Source organism: Pan paniscus, chromosome 6 (assembly GCF_029289425.2).
Source record: "Pan paniscus chromosome 6, NHGRI_mPanPan1-v2.0_pri, whole genome shotgun sequence".
NCBI lineage: Eukaryota > Metazoa > Chordata > Mammalia > Primates > Hominidae > Pan > Pan paniscus.
Window position 1 is genome coordinate 153,356,633 of NC_073255.2, and position 19,305 is coordinate 153,375,937.

General features: G+C 43.4%; 1 protein-coding gene across 2 annotated transcripts in view; it reads left to right on the forward strand.

Annotated features, from left to right (window-relative positions):
* Positions 1–19,305, forward strand: part of CAV1 (caveolin 1) — a 36,413-nt gene continuing 17,108 nt past the window's right edge. Inside the window, exons 1-2 of one of the 2 annotated variants that reach the window (XM_003808654.5) lie at positions 1–371; positions 1,799–1,963. In XM_003808654.5, the coding sequence (XP_003808702.1) occupies positions 342–371; positions 1,799–1,963 (195 nt within the window). In that variant the 5' untranslated portion in view covers positions 1–341. Of the gene's footprint in view, positions 372–1,583; positions 1,663–1,798; positions 1,964–19,305 lie in introns of those variants that run through there. The other variant, XM_008960724.4, reaches the window with a different exon arrangement.

Genomic DNA, 19,305 nt, shown 5'->3' on the forward strand with positions numbered 1-19,305 from the left:
GGTGGTTCAGAGCAGGGAAAATGTTGCCTCAGGTTTAAAATAATCTGCCCAAGCACCCCAGCGCGGGAGAAACGTTCTCACTCGCTCTCTGCTCGCTGCGGGCGCTCCCCGCCCTCTGCTGCCAGAACCTTGGGGATGTGCCTAGACCCGGCGCAGCACACGTCCGGGCCAACCGCGAGCAGAACAAACCTTTGGCGGGCGGCCAGGAGGCTCCCTCCCAGCCACCGCCCCCCGCCAGCGCCTTTTTCCCCCCCATACAATACAAGATCTTCCTTCCTCAGTTCCCTTAAAGCACAGCCCAGGGAAACCTCCTCACAGCTTTCATCCAGCCACGGGCCAGCATGTCTGGGGGCAAATACGTAGACTCGGAGGTAGGCATCCGTGGGGGCGCGCCGGCTCGGGCGCGCGGGGAGTGTCCGCTTCTGCTATCTGCCTCTCCAAATATCCCGACTGCTGCCCTGGCCCCAGCCCTCTCTCCACTTCGGAGCACTCCTCTGGCGTTGGCACCGCTGAGGAATGGGCCTGGGCGGGGAGGTGAAGAGAAGCCAGGAATGTTTTATGTTTTCCTAATGGAGAGGGGGCCTAGGGAGCCCCTGAGCTAGGAGGACACGGAAAAGGGGATTGGGGTCCTGAGATTGGGTCTGTTGGGCCCAGGACGCGTTTTCTGGATGGGTCTAGGATGCTCCCTTGTCGCGGGACCCCCGCGGTCCAGCCCTGCCTGCTGGGGGTTCGAAGAGGTGGAGTGCAGGGTGGAGGTGTTATTTACCCGAGTCCTGGGGACAGTCCCCGGGACTCTCCGCCAGGCGCCCAGACCGGCAGGTCCCGCAGGCGGCGCGCGGTGTGTTTGCACTTTCCAAAGTTCTTGAACCATCTCAAGAACTCCTTCTGCATCTTGGCGTCTGGCAGGGGTGTTCCGAGAGAGGTAGACCTCCCCTCCCCAAACTGCCACCATCACTTCCAACGCCCTCCACGCGCTGGAGCTCTGCCCGGGTGTGGAAACCTCGTCTTCCAACACGCAGCTGCCCTTCAGCCACCCGCCCGCAGCCTGGGAGTGCCCTGAGGGTGGGTCGGGGGAGCTGCGCAGGTGAGACTGAGTTCTAGGACGTTTAGGGGGTCTGGTGCCTGGCTCCGCCAAAAATGGGGACTTTCGGGATTGTGATCATCACGGCGGATTGAGCAGGGAGAGCCGTGGAGGGACAAGAGAGGGCCGAGGCAGGGTGGGGGGCGCGGGCAGGTGCGAGGGGGACGCGGCCAAGAAGCAGCGATAAAGGGAACATTCCACGGGTCGGGCGGCTGCTGTTGGATCTTAGATAAAGCTGGAAGGGATTACCGGGGCAGGGGTAATAGGGGCCGGGGAACGCGAAACAGGTGAAGCGCTCAGGGCGAGAGCGGCTCGGCTTAGGGAGTCCGGGAGAAGCCTGCGGCTGCCCCCTCGCCGCCGAGGTCCTGCGGGTCCTGCGGGTCCTGCGTGCTGAGCCGGGGCGCGCGCGGGCGGGGGCCTTCGGACCGCGCGGCGGGGCCTGCCCTGACCCCTGGCGGCGGGCGGGGGAGGCAGGCGCGCCCTGCAGAGTACAGAGGGGTGTGGTGTCCTCTGCGAGATCCTCTTAAAAAGCTGGCTACGCGCAGGCGGTTTCTGTGCACGGAGCCGTAGCTGTCGGAGCGGTTAGTTCGATTTCGAGCTCGAGGTTTCCCCCGCCGCCAGGCTGACTTCTCATCGCTTGTTTTTCTTTTTGCATTTTTCCTCCCACCGCCGTTGCCGCCCTCCCCCTCCTGGCCGTCCGCCCTCCGCCCTCTGCAGGGACATCTCTACACCGTTCCCATCCGGGAACAGGGCAACATCTACAAGCCCAACAACAAGGCCATGGCAGACGAGCTGAGCGAGAAGCAAGTGTACGACGCGCACACCAAGGAGATCGACCTGGTCAACCGCGACCCTAAACACCTCAACGATGACGTGGTCAAGGTAAGCCAAGGCGACCAACAGGGAAGGGCTGGGACAGCTCTCCTCTGGCAGTTAGCCCGTGCATCCTTCTTTAGCATTGCCGTGTACGCACACCCCACCCCGCCCCCTACACGCGCGCGCGCACACACACACACACACACACACACACACACACAGAGTTTTGTGGGTTTGATGTGTGGGAGCTCCCGCAGTCGGCAGAAACGTTACATCTCCCTTCCCCCATCTCCCCCCAATAGTTAGTTCAGCTGAAATTCAGCTAAAGTGAGTTTTGTAGAAGTTCCTATAACTACACTTTTATCCTAGCAAATGAACCTATTGACCTCAGCAACAGACGGCCCATACTCCTTGGGACGGTGAGATGGTTCCTATCCATTCCCAGGTTGAAAGTCTAGTGACAGGTCCCTACTGCACGTGGCATTAGGACAGTCAGATAATTGTGTCAGGTCTTGTGCTGAGGATGAGTCAGAATACAAGATGGGCATGTTCCCCCAACTAAAACGATGGGAAGTGATTTTCTTAAAAATACTACAGTGGATGGAAATGCCTAGGACTAAAGACAAAGAAAATACGTACTTATTCATATACATATGAAAGTTACTTTAACTAGACTAACAAGTCACTTGTGCACAACTAAGCAAATTTACAAAACCAAAAACAATGTATGCCTCTTGGTTTCTTCTATCTACGGACACCTGCACTTAGATGTGGAAAGCTGCTTCTTTAGTGGCTACCTGGGTCAGCCTGCCCTGAGCTAATGGCACATTCAGGTTGGAGTTCCTTTTCATACTTTCAGGATGTGCTTGGTGAGATTAAAAATAATTGGACTGGGTTATTGGCCAGACTTAGATCTGACTCAGTGGTCAGTTTTAAATTATCATTGTTATTAGATTTTGACCCTTTTAGCCAATCTAGTGGGAGGAATTTATTGCCTAAACACATCTGGATTGGGATATCATGGGCTAGAGCCATCCTTGGCAGAGGGTTTTCTCTGAGAAATGGAGGGCTAAGGAAAAATCCTGGCTCAGGGACTGCAGTGTGAAGATCTACTCCTATACAACCCCCAGCAATCAATGAGGCGGATGAGCAATTTCCACCCACCACGCCTGCTATCTATGGATGGGAGGAGCTATAGTTCACAAACCGTTTACATTCATGAATAATATATTTCAAAAGGGGAAACAGTTTAATCTGTAACTGGAAGGGGAAAAAAAAACTGTCAGAATTGACTCTCTTGGCTTCCTGGAGTAGGAAAAGGAAAATTGGAGCATTTGCAGCTTTTTTTGACTAGCTGGATTATGGAATATTTAAAAGCAACAGCAACAAAAGTACCTTATAAACTAGAAAATAGAATTGCTAAAAAACTATTTACTAAAAACATTACCTTAAAGGGAGAGGATATTTGTGTTTTCCCCCACCCCCACCCTTCTCATGTGGCTTTGAACAAGAAGGAGAGTTGCCAGGAAAAGAGGCAGATTTCAGAGAGGGCTGGCTGCACTGGATCCTCCCTGTTGTTCCACTGCACTGTGAGTGAGATTCCCTGGAGCAAGCGAACCTCCCGGGATGAGTCAGAGAGGCCAACAGTGTGGATATGGGTCTCCACACATAGCATGACTAAGTTGAGAAAGAAAGGCCCCACTGGGAAAAGAGACTTCAACACAGATGGAAAAAAAACATAACAGGCTTGGAGGAAATAGCAGTTTACAAAACAGCATTTCAAAGAGCAAGTGTGGGGATCCTCAAATTAAAGAAATTAAAAGAAAAAGCTAGAGCAAGCTCCTGCTAGCCTAAAGAAACCAAACCCTGACTACTTGCTCATAGAACTGTGAGCAAAACAAGACAGTCAAACCAAAAAATCCACCTAGAAAAGAATTTGGCAGTCTCACTCAGATGCCTGGCCTAGAGGGGACTTCAGAGAATGCCCTACAGAGAGACACCAAGACTACAAATGCAAATTCTGCCCAAAGAGTGCCTGGCCGATGAACAGGGTCCTATCTACATCTTATGGAGACTCCTATTTTATAAATATGTATCCTCAAGTCCAAGCACAAACAAAATAACAGAAACAGGGATGATTCTCTCCCAGTTTCCATGGCAGTAAATAATAAATTTCCCTAAATTTTACTTTCAACAACATAGACTTTTTTTATTTTTATTTTTATTTTTATTTATTTATTTATTTATTTATTTTTTGAGATGGAGTCTCACTCTGTCACCCAGGCTGGAGTGCAGTGGCATGATCTGGGATCACTGCAACCTCCACCTCCCAGGTTCAAGCAATTCTTCTGTCTCAGCCTCCTGAGTAGCTGGGACTACAAGTGCACGCCACCATGCCGGGTTAATATTTGTATTTTTAGTGGAGACGGGGTTTCACCATGTTGGCCAGGCTGGTCTTGAACTCCTGACCTCAAGTGATCCACTGGTCTTGGCCTCCCAAAGTGTTGGGATTACAGGTGTGAGCCACTACACCTGGCCAACAACACAGACTTCTTAAAAAAATCATGACAATAATTTTGGGTGCTTCTTAAAAGCACCCAAAGCTTTACTGCTAATGCATGGTAGCTTAAAACTTCACATAATAAGAAAGAACCAGTGGCCAATGGAATCTACTGTTAAAGATACCCAATCAAGTAAGGAAAAGTTGGTCTTAAAAGCAAGCAGCCCTGTAAAAGCTGCTCTGTCCAATATGGTAATCACTAGCCATTTGTGTTTCCATTTAAATTTCAAGTAATTAATATCAAGTAAAATTTAAAATTCAGTTCCTTAGTCACACTAGCCACATTGTGAGTGTGCAACAGGTAAAGCTAGTGGCACAGACATAGAACATTTCCATCAGCACAGAAATCTCTATTGGACAGTGCCAGATTAGGGTGTTCTCTGCATTGTAAAAGCATCCCCTTGCCAAGTTAAAGAAAACAACAACAAAACTCTAGAGAAGAAATGAAACCCCAGTTTCATTTCTGGAGAGGAAAGAAAACTCATGTGTGGCATGAATTTATATTCAAGAAGGTGCAGCATTATCACCTATTTTACTAGTAATAATGACACACATTATAGTATACAATCCAGTTCCAATAAAATTAATTTCTCATCTTACTAAAAGCTTGCTGCTCCACATTATGAGACAATTTACCCAAATATAGACATTTACCCAAAAATATTAAGTAGCTTGTGAATACTTTTTAAAATTTCCTTTAATTACAGTGGTCACAAACTCAAACCCTTCATTCTCCCTCTGAGATTTCTGTGTCGTCTTTTGTTCACATTGTTATTCACATGTTTATTATGTACTTATTTTGATTTTCTAGATAAATAAAATGGCTTCAAGTCTATAATTCTGATAAAATTAGCCATCAATTAATTTATTTATTAAACCCGTGCAATATGCTAGATTAGATGCTTTGCTATGTAATTCCTACAATAAATCCTAGCAATCACAAAGATTACAGTTAGTGAGACAACATGCACACAGGTAAAAAGTGTTTTAAAAAAATACATACATACAACCAAAACAGTAAGTCACTGCTACATGGAAACTGATTGGTCCTTTTCCTTTTTTTTTCTTTTTTTTTGCCTTGACTGCCAGGAAGCAGTTTCAAATCTATAGCTGGATTTTAAGTTTCATTAATTCATGTTCCTTATTCTCTCCCACATATGGTTCTGTATTTTCACTTCCCCCTTTTAACTGACATACTGTCTTATGTGATCTCTACTGTAAGCCTTCTCATCATTTTGGAAACAGACCAAATATAATATATATGATAAGAAATCAAAAGTAAATACAGTCGTGTTGAATATTGCATAACAAAAAGGTTTTTAAATAGGGAATGGTATCAATATGAAGTGTTAGGGAGACCCAGCCGTGGAAAGGATAGCAGGGTCAGAGAAGGAGGATGTATTGCAGATGGTTTAATGGCGAACGGTATGAAGGAGGTGCGGTTTGAATTGGGTCATGGAGGACAGATGGATTGCAAATAGCTGGGGCAAAAGCACAAGAAGGCATTCTAAACGAGCCAGGCATGGAGACAAGAATGTCTCCCACAGGGGAGTTGTAGTAGCTCAATCAGACTGGGATTTGAGATTTCATGTGGCAGAGTGGTAGGTGATAAGGGTGAAAAGACTGATCATGGTAAAATGCGGAGTCTCTAAATCCAGCACTCATGATAAGTTTGGACATCATGTCAGCAGTGGACAGCCATAAATGACTGCAAGCATCGGTGTGGTATAATGAAGGTGACGTTTTTGTAAAATGACTCTGGTGAAGGTACAGAAGGTAATGAAAAGTAGCCAGTCTAGTTGAGCAGAAAAGAGTTCAGATGTAATTGCATCATGGTCCAGATGTGAAATGAAGACAATGCGAAGTGGCATTGGGGATCGAAACATACATGCACAAAATGACAGAATTTTAGAATTTGAAGGGATCATCATGGTTACCAGGCTGGCCTCCAATTCCTCTTTTGTAATATTAATAGAAATTAAGGGCTAACAAGTTTAAAATGTTATCCATCTTTTTACATAGTTACTGCCCAAAGTGAATATTTTGAAATGTATCATTAAGGAAGAATAGATAAGATTATGTGATTCACCATGGACTATTGTCATGAGAGGAAAAATGTGTTTAGATGATTCTGTTAGCACTGAGACAAATCAGGATATCTGAAAGGAGGTCTTTGTTGAAAAACAGAAATATGCATTCATAACTTGCTTTTCTAAAATTGGAATGTAATGATTCTTAAATATGCACAGACACAAACTTTTCTTTAACAGTCAAGAAAATGCACACACGTGATAATCAGATCCGTTTTGGTTATAGTACAATGGTTTAATGCCTCCGTGATCCCTTTCAACTTGAAAGCATTCTAGAGCAATTGGTGATTAATATCAGTATAACAGTAATTTATAAAATTATTATTTATTTGATATACATCTAATCAAAGCATAAGATTTATTTTTATTATTATTATTATACTTTAGGTTTTAGGGTACATGTGCACAATGTGCAGGTTAGTTACATATGTATACATGTGCCATGCTGGTGCGCTGCACCCACTAACTCGTTGTCTAGCATTAGGTTTAAAAGATCAGATTGTCTCGGCACCATGTTAATATCTTTTTCTGTTGGCATTAGTATTAGTTTTGCTTGTATATTTGTTTAGGAGATAGCTTCACAAGTTGGTGATTGATATTCTACCATGTATGAAGTCATGCATGGAATTCAGAATCCCCAGCTTGTAAAATTGCATTATGATCATCTTTAGTGGGAAATTGTTCTCAGAATACTGAGCAAAGGATGATACCAAAATGGCAGCTATTATTCATTCTTAAGTATATGAAATGCTTTCAGGTTCAACCCAAAATTACATACATTTTAAATGCTTACTAAAAGAGTCTTTTCCCTCCTCCATCTATTAACTGCAATCAAAAAACTTCGGTTTTAACTGAACATGATTTCATATTATTTATTAAAATTTAAGGCAAGGTGCACCAAGTACCCTTGAATTATGAAAAGCTTCATGATGTGGGATATTCTTTCAATTAACGGCAGGGTTGGCTACACTTTTAAGGGGTTCAAAGTAGGAACAGCTGCAATAGTGAGCTGCATCTGGAAAGTCCAGTAATTTGAAAAACCACCTGTTTATGTATCCTGCCCACTCAAGTCCATAAAATAACAGACACTTTCATATTCCAAATGAAACTGCTTTTTAGTTTGCCCTACTTTTAAACATAACTCTTTGTGATGGAATGACCAGAAACAGCTGGTCTCTAGGAGGACAGGGCTATGTGCGCTCACCTGCGGGGTTGGACCTTCCATAATCCCCCTGGCTGTGGGGAAAGTTGAGGGCTGCTGTCTTCATACAAAGATGGTTTATTCCAAGATACACACACTCATCTTCCACACCCTGGAGACCTTGCATATTTATTATCTTCTTTACCATAATCTGAGGCCCTAGAGAAAAAGATTTGCAAACTATACTTGTTTTAAAACAACTTTCTAAAAAAGACACTCTCAGCCCCTAGAAATTATGCCTAACACATAGATGCTCAGAGGCAACCTGTTGTAGTGCAAGAGGATTGTGCCAAGATTAGAAAACAAATATTTGCAACTTTTGTAACTTTCTTCTCTAAAACTTGAATGTGGTGATTCTAAAGTAAAGACTGACACAAAATTCTTTTTCTTTAGCAGTCAGGAAAAGGCATGCATGAAGTAATCAGATCAGGTGTGGTTTCAGCATAATGGCCTAATGCTTTCATGATCTCTTTCAACTAGAAAGCGTTCTAGTCCCACTGGACACCAAGGAGGAAGAAGGGATCGAAAATATTAGGCCCATAGATTTATCTTCCTCAGTAGTCCATGAGATTTGAGCTTATATATAGGGAGCAAAATTGGTTGTCTAAAAACAGTTAATAAATGCCCCAAAAAGGCTGGGCGCAGTGACTCACTCCTGTAATCCCAGCACTTTGGGAGGTCAAGATTGGTGGATCATGAGGTTAGGAGAGCAAGATCATCCTGGCCAACACGGTGAAACCCCATCTCTATGAAAAATACAAAAATTAGCTGGGTGTGGTAGCACGTGTTTAATCCCAGCTACTGGGGAAGCTGAGGCAGGAGAATGGCTTGAACCCAGGAAGCCAAGATTGCAGTGAGCCAAGATTGCGCCACTGCACTCCAGCCTGGTGACACAGCGAGACTCCGTCTCAAAAAATAAAATAAAATAAAATAAAATGAACGCCCCAAAAATATTTTGGGCAAACTATTTTGTGTTTCTTTTCTTTATTTATTTATTTATTTTGAGACAAAATCTTGCTCTGTTGCCCCGGCTGGAGTGCAATGGCACAATCTTGGCTCACTGTAGCCTCAACCTCCTGGGCTCAAGCGACTCCTGAGTAACTGGGACCACAGGGATGTGCCACAATTCCCGGCTAATTGTTTTAGCCAGGATATAAATGCTGCCTACATAGAGTTTGTAGCTATCTCCTTGACTTTCTTTATGCAGATTCCTTCACAAACTTTTGATGGATTCCTTTACCAAATTCTACTGTCTGTTAAAATCTTCTATCTTTATATCTTTGGTCCAAATAACACGTCATTTATAAAAACCTTAAAATTGTTTCTGGGCAAATAAACAAGGCAAAATTGGAATATATATTTTTAGGCAATTTACTTCTGTTTTGGTCTCATAAAAAATTGTAATTAAATTGTAGAAAATATTTCAATTCCTCTCTAATATCCTCTCCTCACATACTGGCTCTCAACTTCTAATCCTCCTATTGAAACATTGATTGGGAGGCCAAGGCAGGCGGATCAACTGAGGTCAGGAGTTTGAGACCAGCCTGGCCAACATGGTGAAACCCTGTCTCTACTAAAAATACAAAAGATTAGCTGGGCATGGTGGCATGCACCTGTAGTCCCAGCTACTTTGGTGGCTGAGGCACGAGAATCGCTTTAACCCGGGAGGCAGAAGTTACAGTGTGCCAAGATCAAGCCACTGAACTCCAGCCTGGGCAACAGAGTGAGACTCCATCACAAAAAAATAAAAATAAAAATTGAAATTTGCAGCCTTTTTAAAACCCCATAGCCTCTTTATAAACCCAAAAGCACTATCAAATTTGGCTAGGTGTCAAAAGAATCAGAGGAATGTTTACAAATACAGATGCCTGGGCCCACCTCAGATATATATACATATACATATATATATATATATATTTTTTTTTTTTTTTTTGAGACGATGTCTCGCTCTGTCACCCAGGCTGGAGTGCAGTGGCATGATCTCGGCTCACTGCAAGCTCCGTCTCCCGAGTTCACGCCATTCTCCTGCCTCAGCCTCCCAAGTAGCTGGGACTACGGCGCCCGCCACCACGGCTGGCTAATTTTTTCTATTTTTTAGTACAGACAGGGTGTCACCGTGTTAGCCAGGATGGTCTCAATCTCCTGACCTTGTGATCCGCTCGCCTCGGCCTCTCAAAGTGCTGGGATTACAGGCGTGAGCCACTGCGCCCGGCCCAGATATATTAAATTAGAATATCTAGAGGTGGAGCCTGAGTGTCTGTATTTTTCAGAGTTTCAAATGATCGTTCTTCAAATGATTACACTGTGAAGTCAGATTTAGAAATGACTGTACCCAAGGTTGGCTTAAAGATACACACCCTGGTTGATTCTACCTGAAGAGAGCAAATAAGATACACAGCAAAGTTGTAGATGTTTTCCCTGCCAGTAGAATACTTGCGGGTTAGGCCATTTAAAACCCTGCCAGAGAGTTTTGAAACACTGTGGAGGGCTCCCAAATCAACTTGCTCAATGGTTCTCCATCCCTTCAGGCTACTTGGGCTTAAAGCCAACTGCAAGCTTAGAGCCTCAGAGTGACCTAGGAATGGGGTGACCATATATTCTAGGTTGTCTCCTACAGACTAGCCAGCACTACTCAGCCGCAAGTAATAGCATCCAGGCATGCTCAGAAGTGTCCCATTTGGAGGAAAAAAACAATATTGTCACAAATGAATTGGCAATGGCCTGTCTCTGATTCCTATACCTGGAATATACTGGAAGTCCCTACTCACGCTATTTTCTAGCAGAATAGGCAAAATTTCTACATTCCAGGCATGTCAGGCCTTTCCCTGATTCCTTTCTCTAATGTCACCCATCTGCTGCCTTTTATCACAGCCATTAAACTGCACCCTAACTTAAAGAGGATCCCTTATGTTCCAGTCTACTCATCCCTCAGATCTTTCTTTCTCTGAAACACAGGGTTAATGAGACTGACATCCTTCTATCACGTATTTTCTCAGCTACTCAGTAAAAGATGTAAATGTTTAAAATAGTTTAAACTATTTTTCAGTTAGTCCAGGAAACATAAAATGGCATGCTTGCACATAAACCATTGTTTAGGGTGGGGGAAGTGTTTTTAATTTTGCCTTAAAGGAAATCTGCATGATCCACAGGCTATGCAACTACCAAGGGAATTAGTTGGTAGAACAGAATTACACCTGCACAGAATACAAATTTCCTGCCTTTCATGGGAACTATGTTGATGTTTCAGATATGAAATACATCTTGTTTTCTTTATTGAACCTCGAGAAGATGTCTCTTGTTGGTCATTATTTCATGGCAGGGGAAGTACATATTCCTAAAGACACAACCGAGTTTCCCTTTAACCATCATTAGTTGGGCTGGCCATTAAGAACCAGACGCTTTTATTTTCAAAGAGACTTAAGTTTTGATGTTGTACATATGTGCCTAATATTCTATCTCATAGCAATTTAAAGGTGATGTTTTAAAAAGCTGCATTCAGTGTATAAACTTCTCCTGATCCCAGCAAGGATGTTGTGATGATTTTATTTAAAAAGGTAAGTTGTGTCTAGATATGGCAGTGGGTCATCTCATGCATGGTGCAGATGTCAAACACAATTACATTTTCTTATTTGCAATGACTAAAAAAAGAAGCTGAGCCCAAGCAGTGAGAAAATAGGAGATTGGGAGGACAAGAAGCAAAGGAAAAAAGTAACATGAGCACCGTTCTCCCTGTCCTGCCACTTGCTCCATGCTGGACTGGGCTGTGATATCTCATATCCCAGCTCCACAACTCCCAACAACCATTTATGTGCATGGTGCTTCCATGTGTGATGACCCAATCAGGCTCAGGTGTGCACTGAGTAGTTAAATTATAACCCTTGTCTCCGAAGAGTTTAGGGCTTAGTGGGGAAACAGACATGTAAACAAACCTGAGTGAGGTCATGTAATCAAAGGACAGGCCACAGTCAACCACAAAAAAGAGAGTTCTCAGCAGTCTCCAAAGCCGTACATATGTTTACCAGGAACAGGGTCCCAGCAGAGGGAGCAACAGGAGCAACCAGAGCCTTGAGGGGTCATGGCCTGTTCTGGGCACCAGCAGTGGATCAATGTGGCCAGAGCCAGGGATACTAGCAGAAGCCAGATCAGCAGGGCCTTCCTTGTCCAGCAAAGGCATTTGTCTCTTTGTAGGCCACAGCGACCCACAGAGGGCTTTTTAGGCCAGAAAAAAAGCCATTAAAAAGGGAGTCATGTCTCTTGTTGGTCATTATTTCATGGCAAGGGAACTACATATTCTTAAAGACACAACCATTTCCTCTTAATCCTCATTAGCTGTGCTGGCAATTAAAAAACCAAAAGTTTTTACTTTCAAGAAAATTTAAATAACTTTTGAGGGTGTACATATGTGCTTAATATTCTGTCTCACAGCAATTTAAAAGTGAAGTTTTGAAAAGCTGCATCCTGCGCTTGTCAGAACCATGTCTGATGAGATATCCCCTTTAAAGGGCTCTCGGTGCAATGGGGCAAATCAAGGGGGTTTGTGCAAGTGGGAGTGAGACAGGAGATGGGGTGCTTCTTCCAGCACTCCCTATAGGCTGACTGGGTGACAAAGATCATTTTACTGACACCTCCAATGGCCCTATGAGATGGGTACTATTATTATTATCACCATCATATTCCTTTTGCAGATAAGGAAACTCAGGCTTAGCAGATTGCCAGAACAACACAGGCAGGAAGTGGTAGAGTTAGGGTTTGAACCCAGGTAGTGAAACTCCAAAGCCTGGATTCTTAACCACTGTCCTCCAGTGCCTCTCTGTAATAAGTCATGATCCCAGAAGCCATTGGTGTGGCCACAATATGGAAAGAGATGACAGTGTCCTCACACTGGGTGAGCAGCTTATGGTGATTCCAGACATGATCTCTGTTGGGAGTGGCAGGTCTGAGCTTCTAGGATCAGACCCTAGATCTTGGCAAGTGGTTTGAGGAAGGAGAAGGACCAATGTAAAACCCCAGGCTTCAAGGAATGTGGATGCTGGGCAGGGAGGATTAAGCCCCAAAGACCAGAAATGGGGTACATAGGGCAGGTGTGGCCAGAGTAGAACTAGAGTAGAACTTCCAGTGACTAGAAATAGAACCAGACACATTGCAGTGGTGGATAAGGTTGAATCGCATAAGTCTTTAAAGTGCCCCTGATCACCCAAGTTGGCCAGAGACCCTGGGGTGGGGCTGATTCTGTCTGGATATACGGGGAGGGGTAAGCATGAGGAAAGGAAGCAGGTCCTGACAGGTACTTTGCACGAAACAGCTCCTTTTAAGGTTCTCAATTTGCCTGCTCAATTTCTACAGACATTTGTGGGACCACACCAATACATTGTAAAAGCAGGAAACAATTGAGAAAAACCTGAGTTTTATGTTGGTAGGAGAAATGCCTATGGAATATGGGAAATCGTTTCTCTGAGACTTCCTCCCTAGTAATTACATATTTGTTCTCAAAAACAAATGCCAGAAGGAAGAAGCAGATTTAATAGTGCATTTTACAAGGCACCATTAATCTCTAAGAAGAACAATTAAAATGTCTCAGCAATCATGGTTCACTGTATATCTTTTCTATCTTCTTAGAAGTAATATATGGCTGGAAATGGGCATACCAAAATATGTCAAGGAAGTGGAATTGCGTTCATTAGATTTCACCACTAATTATTTTGGTTAGCTTCACAGATCTCTCTTCCTTGCTTGTTCTTGAGAGCGAGGCTTTTTAGTAGGAAGAGAAATTGTCTAAAACGATTAATAACCACAAATTCACCAAACTATTTTGGGTAAGTCCCTCTATTTCTCTAGGTCTAAAGCTAGGAATAAGAGTCATTCTCATATAATGTACTGTCCCAGAAAGGGCATTATATTAGTCTGTTTTCACGCTGCTGATAAAGACATATCCGGGATTAGGTGATGTATTTAAAAAAAGAGGTTTAATGGACTCACAGTTCCACATGCCTGGGGAGGCTTCACAATCATGGAGGAAGGTGAAAGGCACATCTTACATGGTGGCAGACAAGACAGAATTGAGAGCCAATCAAAAGGGGAAACCCCTTATAAAAGCATCAGATTTCGTGGGACTTATCACTACCACAAGAACAGTATGGGGGAACCGCCACCATGGTTCAATTATCTCCCACAAAATGGGAAAATTATGGGAACTACAATTCAAGATGAGATTTGGGTGGGGACACAGCCAAACCATATCAGGCATTCAACCAATATTTGGGAAGCACCAGCCCTGCACCAGGCACGGAGCACGTCATGAGTCCTGCCGTACCACAGCCTGCCTGACAGACCTCAGTCATCCGCTGGAGCTTGCCTCTGACATCTGGGCCTCCTCAGAATCAGCATCTCTTCTCCTTGCCCCCACCATCCTTTGTTTTTATCTCTGCTGTGGGCATTCATCAAAGCCTTCCAACTATTCTGCGTCACTGTCCTTCAGTGTCCTCTCTCCTCTCCCTTCCTTCTCACCCCACTTTGTGCCTGTATCCTTCAAGCAGAGCAATGGCACCCTCACTTCTGTGGCTGCCCAGTGCCCCATGCAGAGTCAGACATCAGAAAATAGATGCTGAATTCAGTTGACACTCTGAAATTCTTTTTAAAGTAAGTTAATGTGTGCTTTGAATGAAAAGACACTGGGATTACATTATTGAGTGTCTTTCTTCCTTTGCCACCTTTGTCCCTATTGGCCATATTTGAAAACCTTGTTGGAAAAAAAAATTCAAGAACTTAATAAATAAATTCAAAAACATTTAGTCTATTTACTTAGGTGAAGAGAAAACTCATTCTAATATGTGTGTATATTTAAAATATTTGTTATTTAGACTTTTTTTTTAAGTCTCCAGGTTGAGGAGGACACAAATATATCCTCCTAAACCTTCCAGTAAGCAAGCTGTGGCATCCAGATGATCTCCTGGGTCATGGAGGATAAGGCTAATCTCCTAGGTGTCTGGCAGACAGGACAGGCAAATTCCCAGAATGCCAAAATATACCATCTGCTGCTGTTTGGCATTGCCCTTAAGTCCAGAGTGTGGAGGCTGGGGGTGGGTCTCTGGCTACAGGAGAACTCCCCTGGCAAGGGAGGGGTGAAAGGACTGCCTGTTGAACCCCCCATCTATCCCCGCACTATGGCAAGATTGAGAGGAATGACTAGATCAGGGAATGGCCCGAAAGAAAAATCCAAAACCTCCCAACCCTGGACAAGGCCACAGCTTTGAGAAACCGAAGGCTCTGCTTCCTTCTCTTTGGCTTTACTGCTTCTAGATGCAAATACACAGAGCTCTGAGATTTTGTGTGCTGGGAGGTGATAACTGTTAACCCGCTATTCCAATAGCACAGAAATTTCTCTTTGCCTCAGAAGTGGTTTCTCATAGATCTCAGATCTCTTTTCAGGAAAAAGAAAAACAACAACAATAACAACACATTAATGACTCTGAAAGAGTCAGACACCATTAATTCCATTATTGGTGTCTGTGCCAAGTGAAATGAACGTCAGCTCTTTTCCCAGATATGTTTCCTTCTTTTGCCTCCTATAATAAGAGATGATTTTACTGTAATAATATAAGACTCATCAATTTGACTCCAAATAGCTTTCCTATCAACAGGCTAAGTGTAAAATACCAGGATCAGTATTCAGTTGAGAAAAGATAGAACTAGGAAGTAGCCACCAAAAAAGAATGATGAAGTGCATTGTGGATTTGGGGTGTAACTTGGTATCTAACATACAGCCAGAATCACAGTCATAGCACACTTAATATTTTATCAGAAACTTATGTGAACAAGTTAAGAGGACTCTCAACTTAAAAATGACACCAATTGCAATGATCTTGTTAACATTTGTGATGAAAATAATAGCAAAGTGACTTAGACAAATTACAATAGCCCATAAAAATAAGATAAAGTTTAATACAAAGTAAGATGATGTTAAAAGACTTGAAATAAAACAGATATGTTAAGTAGGCAACACATAGGTAAGCATATAAAAACAAGAAGATACCAGGATAGAGCTGTCATTTTTGTGGGAGCCTGTGATGTGGAAAACCAAGATGCCTGGTGAGTATAATGGATATGGAAACCCCCCTTGTAATAATTCCACAGTTCCAAGGGGCCAAGGTCTCCAGGTTGAGTCACTATTGTAAACACACCCATAGATGAATCCACATGCCATACCTCCTTGAGTAAGTGGGGACTCAAACTAGGTCTGTCAATTGTTCCAGAAAATTAAGCATCTAAATAATTTAATGATAATTTAAAAGAAACACAATGAAATATTTCAAGGAATGTCACATACAAGATTCTCTACCTCTTCTGCTATTGGTTAGACTCATTCAGAATAGGTTCCTGCTTTGATCTTAAGAGGGAGGTAGAGATTCTGGAGAAGCCCTAGGGAAGAGCAAAAGGAAAGGAATAAGGAGCCAAGAGGAAACCCAAGGTAAGGCTGAGGAGGGACTGTTTCGTGTAGGTGATTTATTGGAAGGGTTGGAAGGAAACATGGAATGACAATTACCTTTGGTTATTGTCAGGTTAGTATGAGACTTACAAGAAAAGCACTGCTCAGACGCAATTACCATTCAAGATAAGAAATAAGAGGAAAGGCTAGCACACTTAGCTTTTTATTTAGAAAAGTGTTAGGTAGGCTGAGCACGGTGGCTCACTCCTGTAATCCCAGCACTTTGGGAGGCCAAGGTGGATAGATGACTTGAGCCCAGGAGCTTGAGACCAGCCTGGACAACATGATGAAACCTCATGTCTACAAAAAAATACAAAAATTAGCCAGGCATGATGGCATGCACCTGTAGTCTCAGCTACTTGGGGGGCCAAGAGGTGGGAAGATTGCTTGAGCCCAGGAAGTCGAGGCTGCAGTGAGCCATGATTGTGCCACTGCATGACAGCCTGGGCAACCGAGTGAGAGCCTGCCTCAAAAAAAAAAAAAAAAAAAAAAAAGTGTTAGGTGACATGAGAGAAGATCTTCCAAGTAATAAGAGTGGCTAATCCCAGGAATGTGTCACCAGAGGTTATTTTGTAATAGTCGTGTGTTAAATTCCTTATTTGTCTATATAACTTCTCAAATCCTTCTGCCTCTACAGTTATAGTTTAACTGGCGCATAACAGCCTTCACACACAGCCTTATAATTAAACATAGACATACATATGAACACTTTCCCCTATGCCAGCAGGATACTTGGTTTGTTTAGGGGCAAAGAGGAATTGATGTGGCGTTGTTTCAATCAGTGGTTGAAAATGCAAGTGGTAAACATTGAAAAATAGAACACTGCAAAAGGCATGCATTGTATATACCAAAAGGTCAGCATGAAGCATTATCTGTATGGCAAGCCTGCCCATCCACTCCCTCCTACACATTGCATATTCACACAGTTTTGCAGCTTGTATAAACCCCTATTGTGATAGAAACTCATGAAAGAGTGTGGTCTCTGCGAAAGCTGGCTGTTCTGTGAATTTAGACCAGTGGTTCTTCACCCTGGCTGCAAATCATCTGGGGAACATTAAAAAACACTGTTTTAAACACCCCAACCCTAGAAATTCTGATTTAATTGGTCTGTGGTGGGGCCCAGAACTCTGTATTCTTTTTTTAAGGCTCTCAGGTGCTGCTAATGTATAGCTAAAATTGGGTCTGGTTTAGACTCTCAGACTTTCTTAATAATTAAACACTTTATCATGACAAGACTTTCAGGACCTTAAAGGCCACAGTGGGGTAGTTATCATTTCACTAGGTCCTCATCTGGGGAGGTCCTTGGCATTTTTACTGGAATATATTTGTCACTCAAATTTATATTACAAAAAATTCTTTCTTGCACACTGCTTTAGCAACTACATGAGATATACTTTGTACATAGCACAAATCTCATATCACTTATGTAATCCAGCTCTGTGGTTCCTTCCTTTCCTTTGCCTGTTTATTTTTAATTCTTCCCAAGAGGAAGCTTAGCCAGTTAGAACACCAGAGTATCATCCCCCTCCTCCTTTTCCCACCTGAGTTCATGGCTTAGACATACTAGGAATGAAGCTGACAACATGCACTAGTTTTATTCCAAATTATGCAGCAGAATTCCCAAAGTGCCAGTGGCCACAGAGATCTTCACAGGGCCCAGGGACAGGCAGACATCATTCTTTCTCCAGTTCCTGGCACAGAAAAGAGACCTTAGGTTACTGAGAAGATACCAGTCCCTCCTCAGAGCAGACAAGGAAACTGAGCCTCAGAATGAAGGACTGAATTTCAGTCCTTTCTTGAACATGGACCTCCAGGGTTATATTGGGCCTTGGAAAAGGCACTTACACTCTGGACTGTAGTTTCTTCATCTATAAAATCAAGAGGCAGAAACAGACAATCTCTAAGTTGCCTTTATTTATAAAATTCCGAGATTCCAGTTGACCAGTATTCATACAAGAGTTGAAGCCTGTAAGAGTGCAGAAAGCCCACACAAAGAGACAGTGGAAGACCTCTCATCAGTGGTATTTTTATTATCCTCTTCCTAGGTTTTACCAGTCAACATCCTCACTGTTAATATACAGACTGTGGTATTTAATTAAATCATCTTTGAAATACTGAGCTATCAACAGATGGCATGCTGAATGCAAAAGGACCACAAATAAATATTTGGTACTGAAGAAGGTCAAGAGTTGGAGTTCATTTCCCATTCTGATCTGGGCTCAGAACTCTGTGGTCTTCCCTCTAATCATCCTTGCCACCAAATTGGCTGTATCTGTTCTAAGATGGATCAGAAAATCAGTTCCAAAGTTGGCTACAAACTTTCAGGTTTGGGTTTTGTTTTGTTTTTTTGTTTTGTTTTGTTTTGTTTTTGCAACCAGCCAATTCATCTTAGTTCATATGACAGAGAAGTGCATAATTACTTGCAACTTCAGTTAGAGCAGTGGCCTTAAGAAGGTCTAGCTAAATAAAAAGTGCTCAGACTTTCTGAGTGCTGACAGTTGTCAAATTCACCTAGTTCACATGGCCCCATTTCTATCGTTTGTTTTGTTTTGTTTTTGTTTTTTAACAGCCCATCTGTGAGCAATAGGATCAGATGACTAAGAGCTACAGGGCAGAAACACTGTTACTTAGAGTCACATTTTCCCATTACCTAGCTGTAAAGAGTTTGTTTCTCTCTGACTCATATAAAGTTTAGCATTTAGGCCCCTGCATGATTTTTTTTTTTTTTTTTTTTTTGAGACGGAGTCTCGCACTGTCGCCCAGGCTGGAGTGCAGTGGCGCGATCTCGGCTCACTGCAAGCTCCGCCTCCCGGGTTCACGCCATTCTCCTGCCTCAGCCTCCCGAGTAGCTGGGACTACAGGCGCCCGCTACCACGCCCGGCTAATTTTTTGTATTTTTAGTAGAGACGGGGTTTCACCGTGTTAGCCAGGATGGTCTCGATCTCCTGACCTTGTGATCCGCCCGCCTCGGCCTCCCAAAGTGCTGGGATTACAGGCGTGAGCCACCGCGCCCGGCCCCTGCATGATTTTAATTCCATCACTTAACACCCCAGCCATATGATTCTGAAGGTAAAC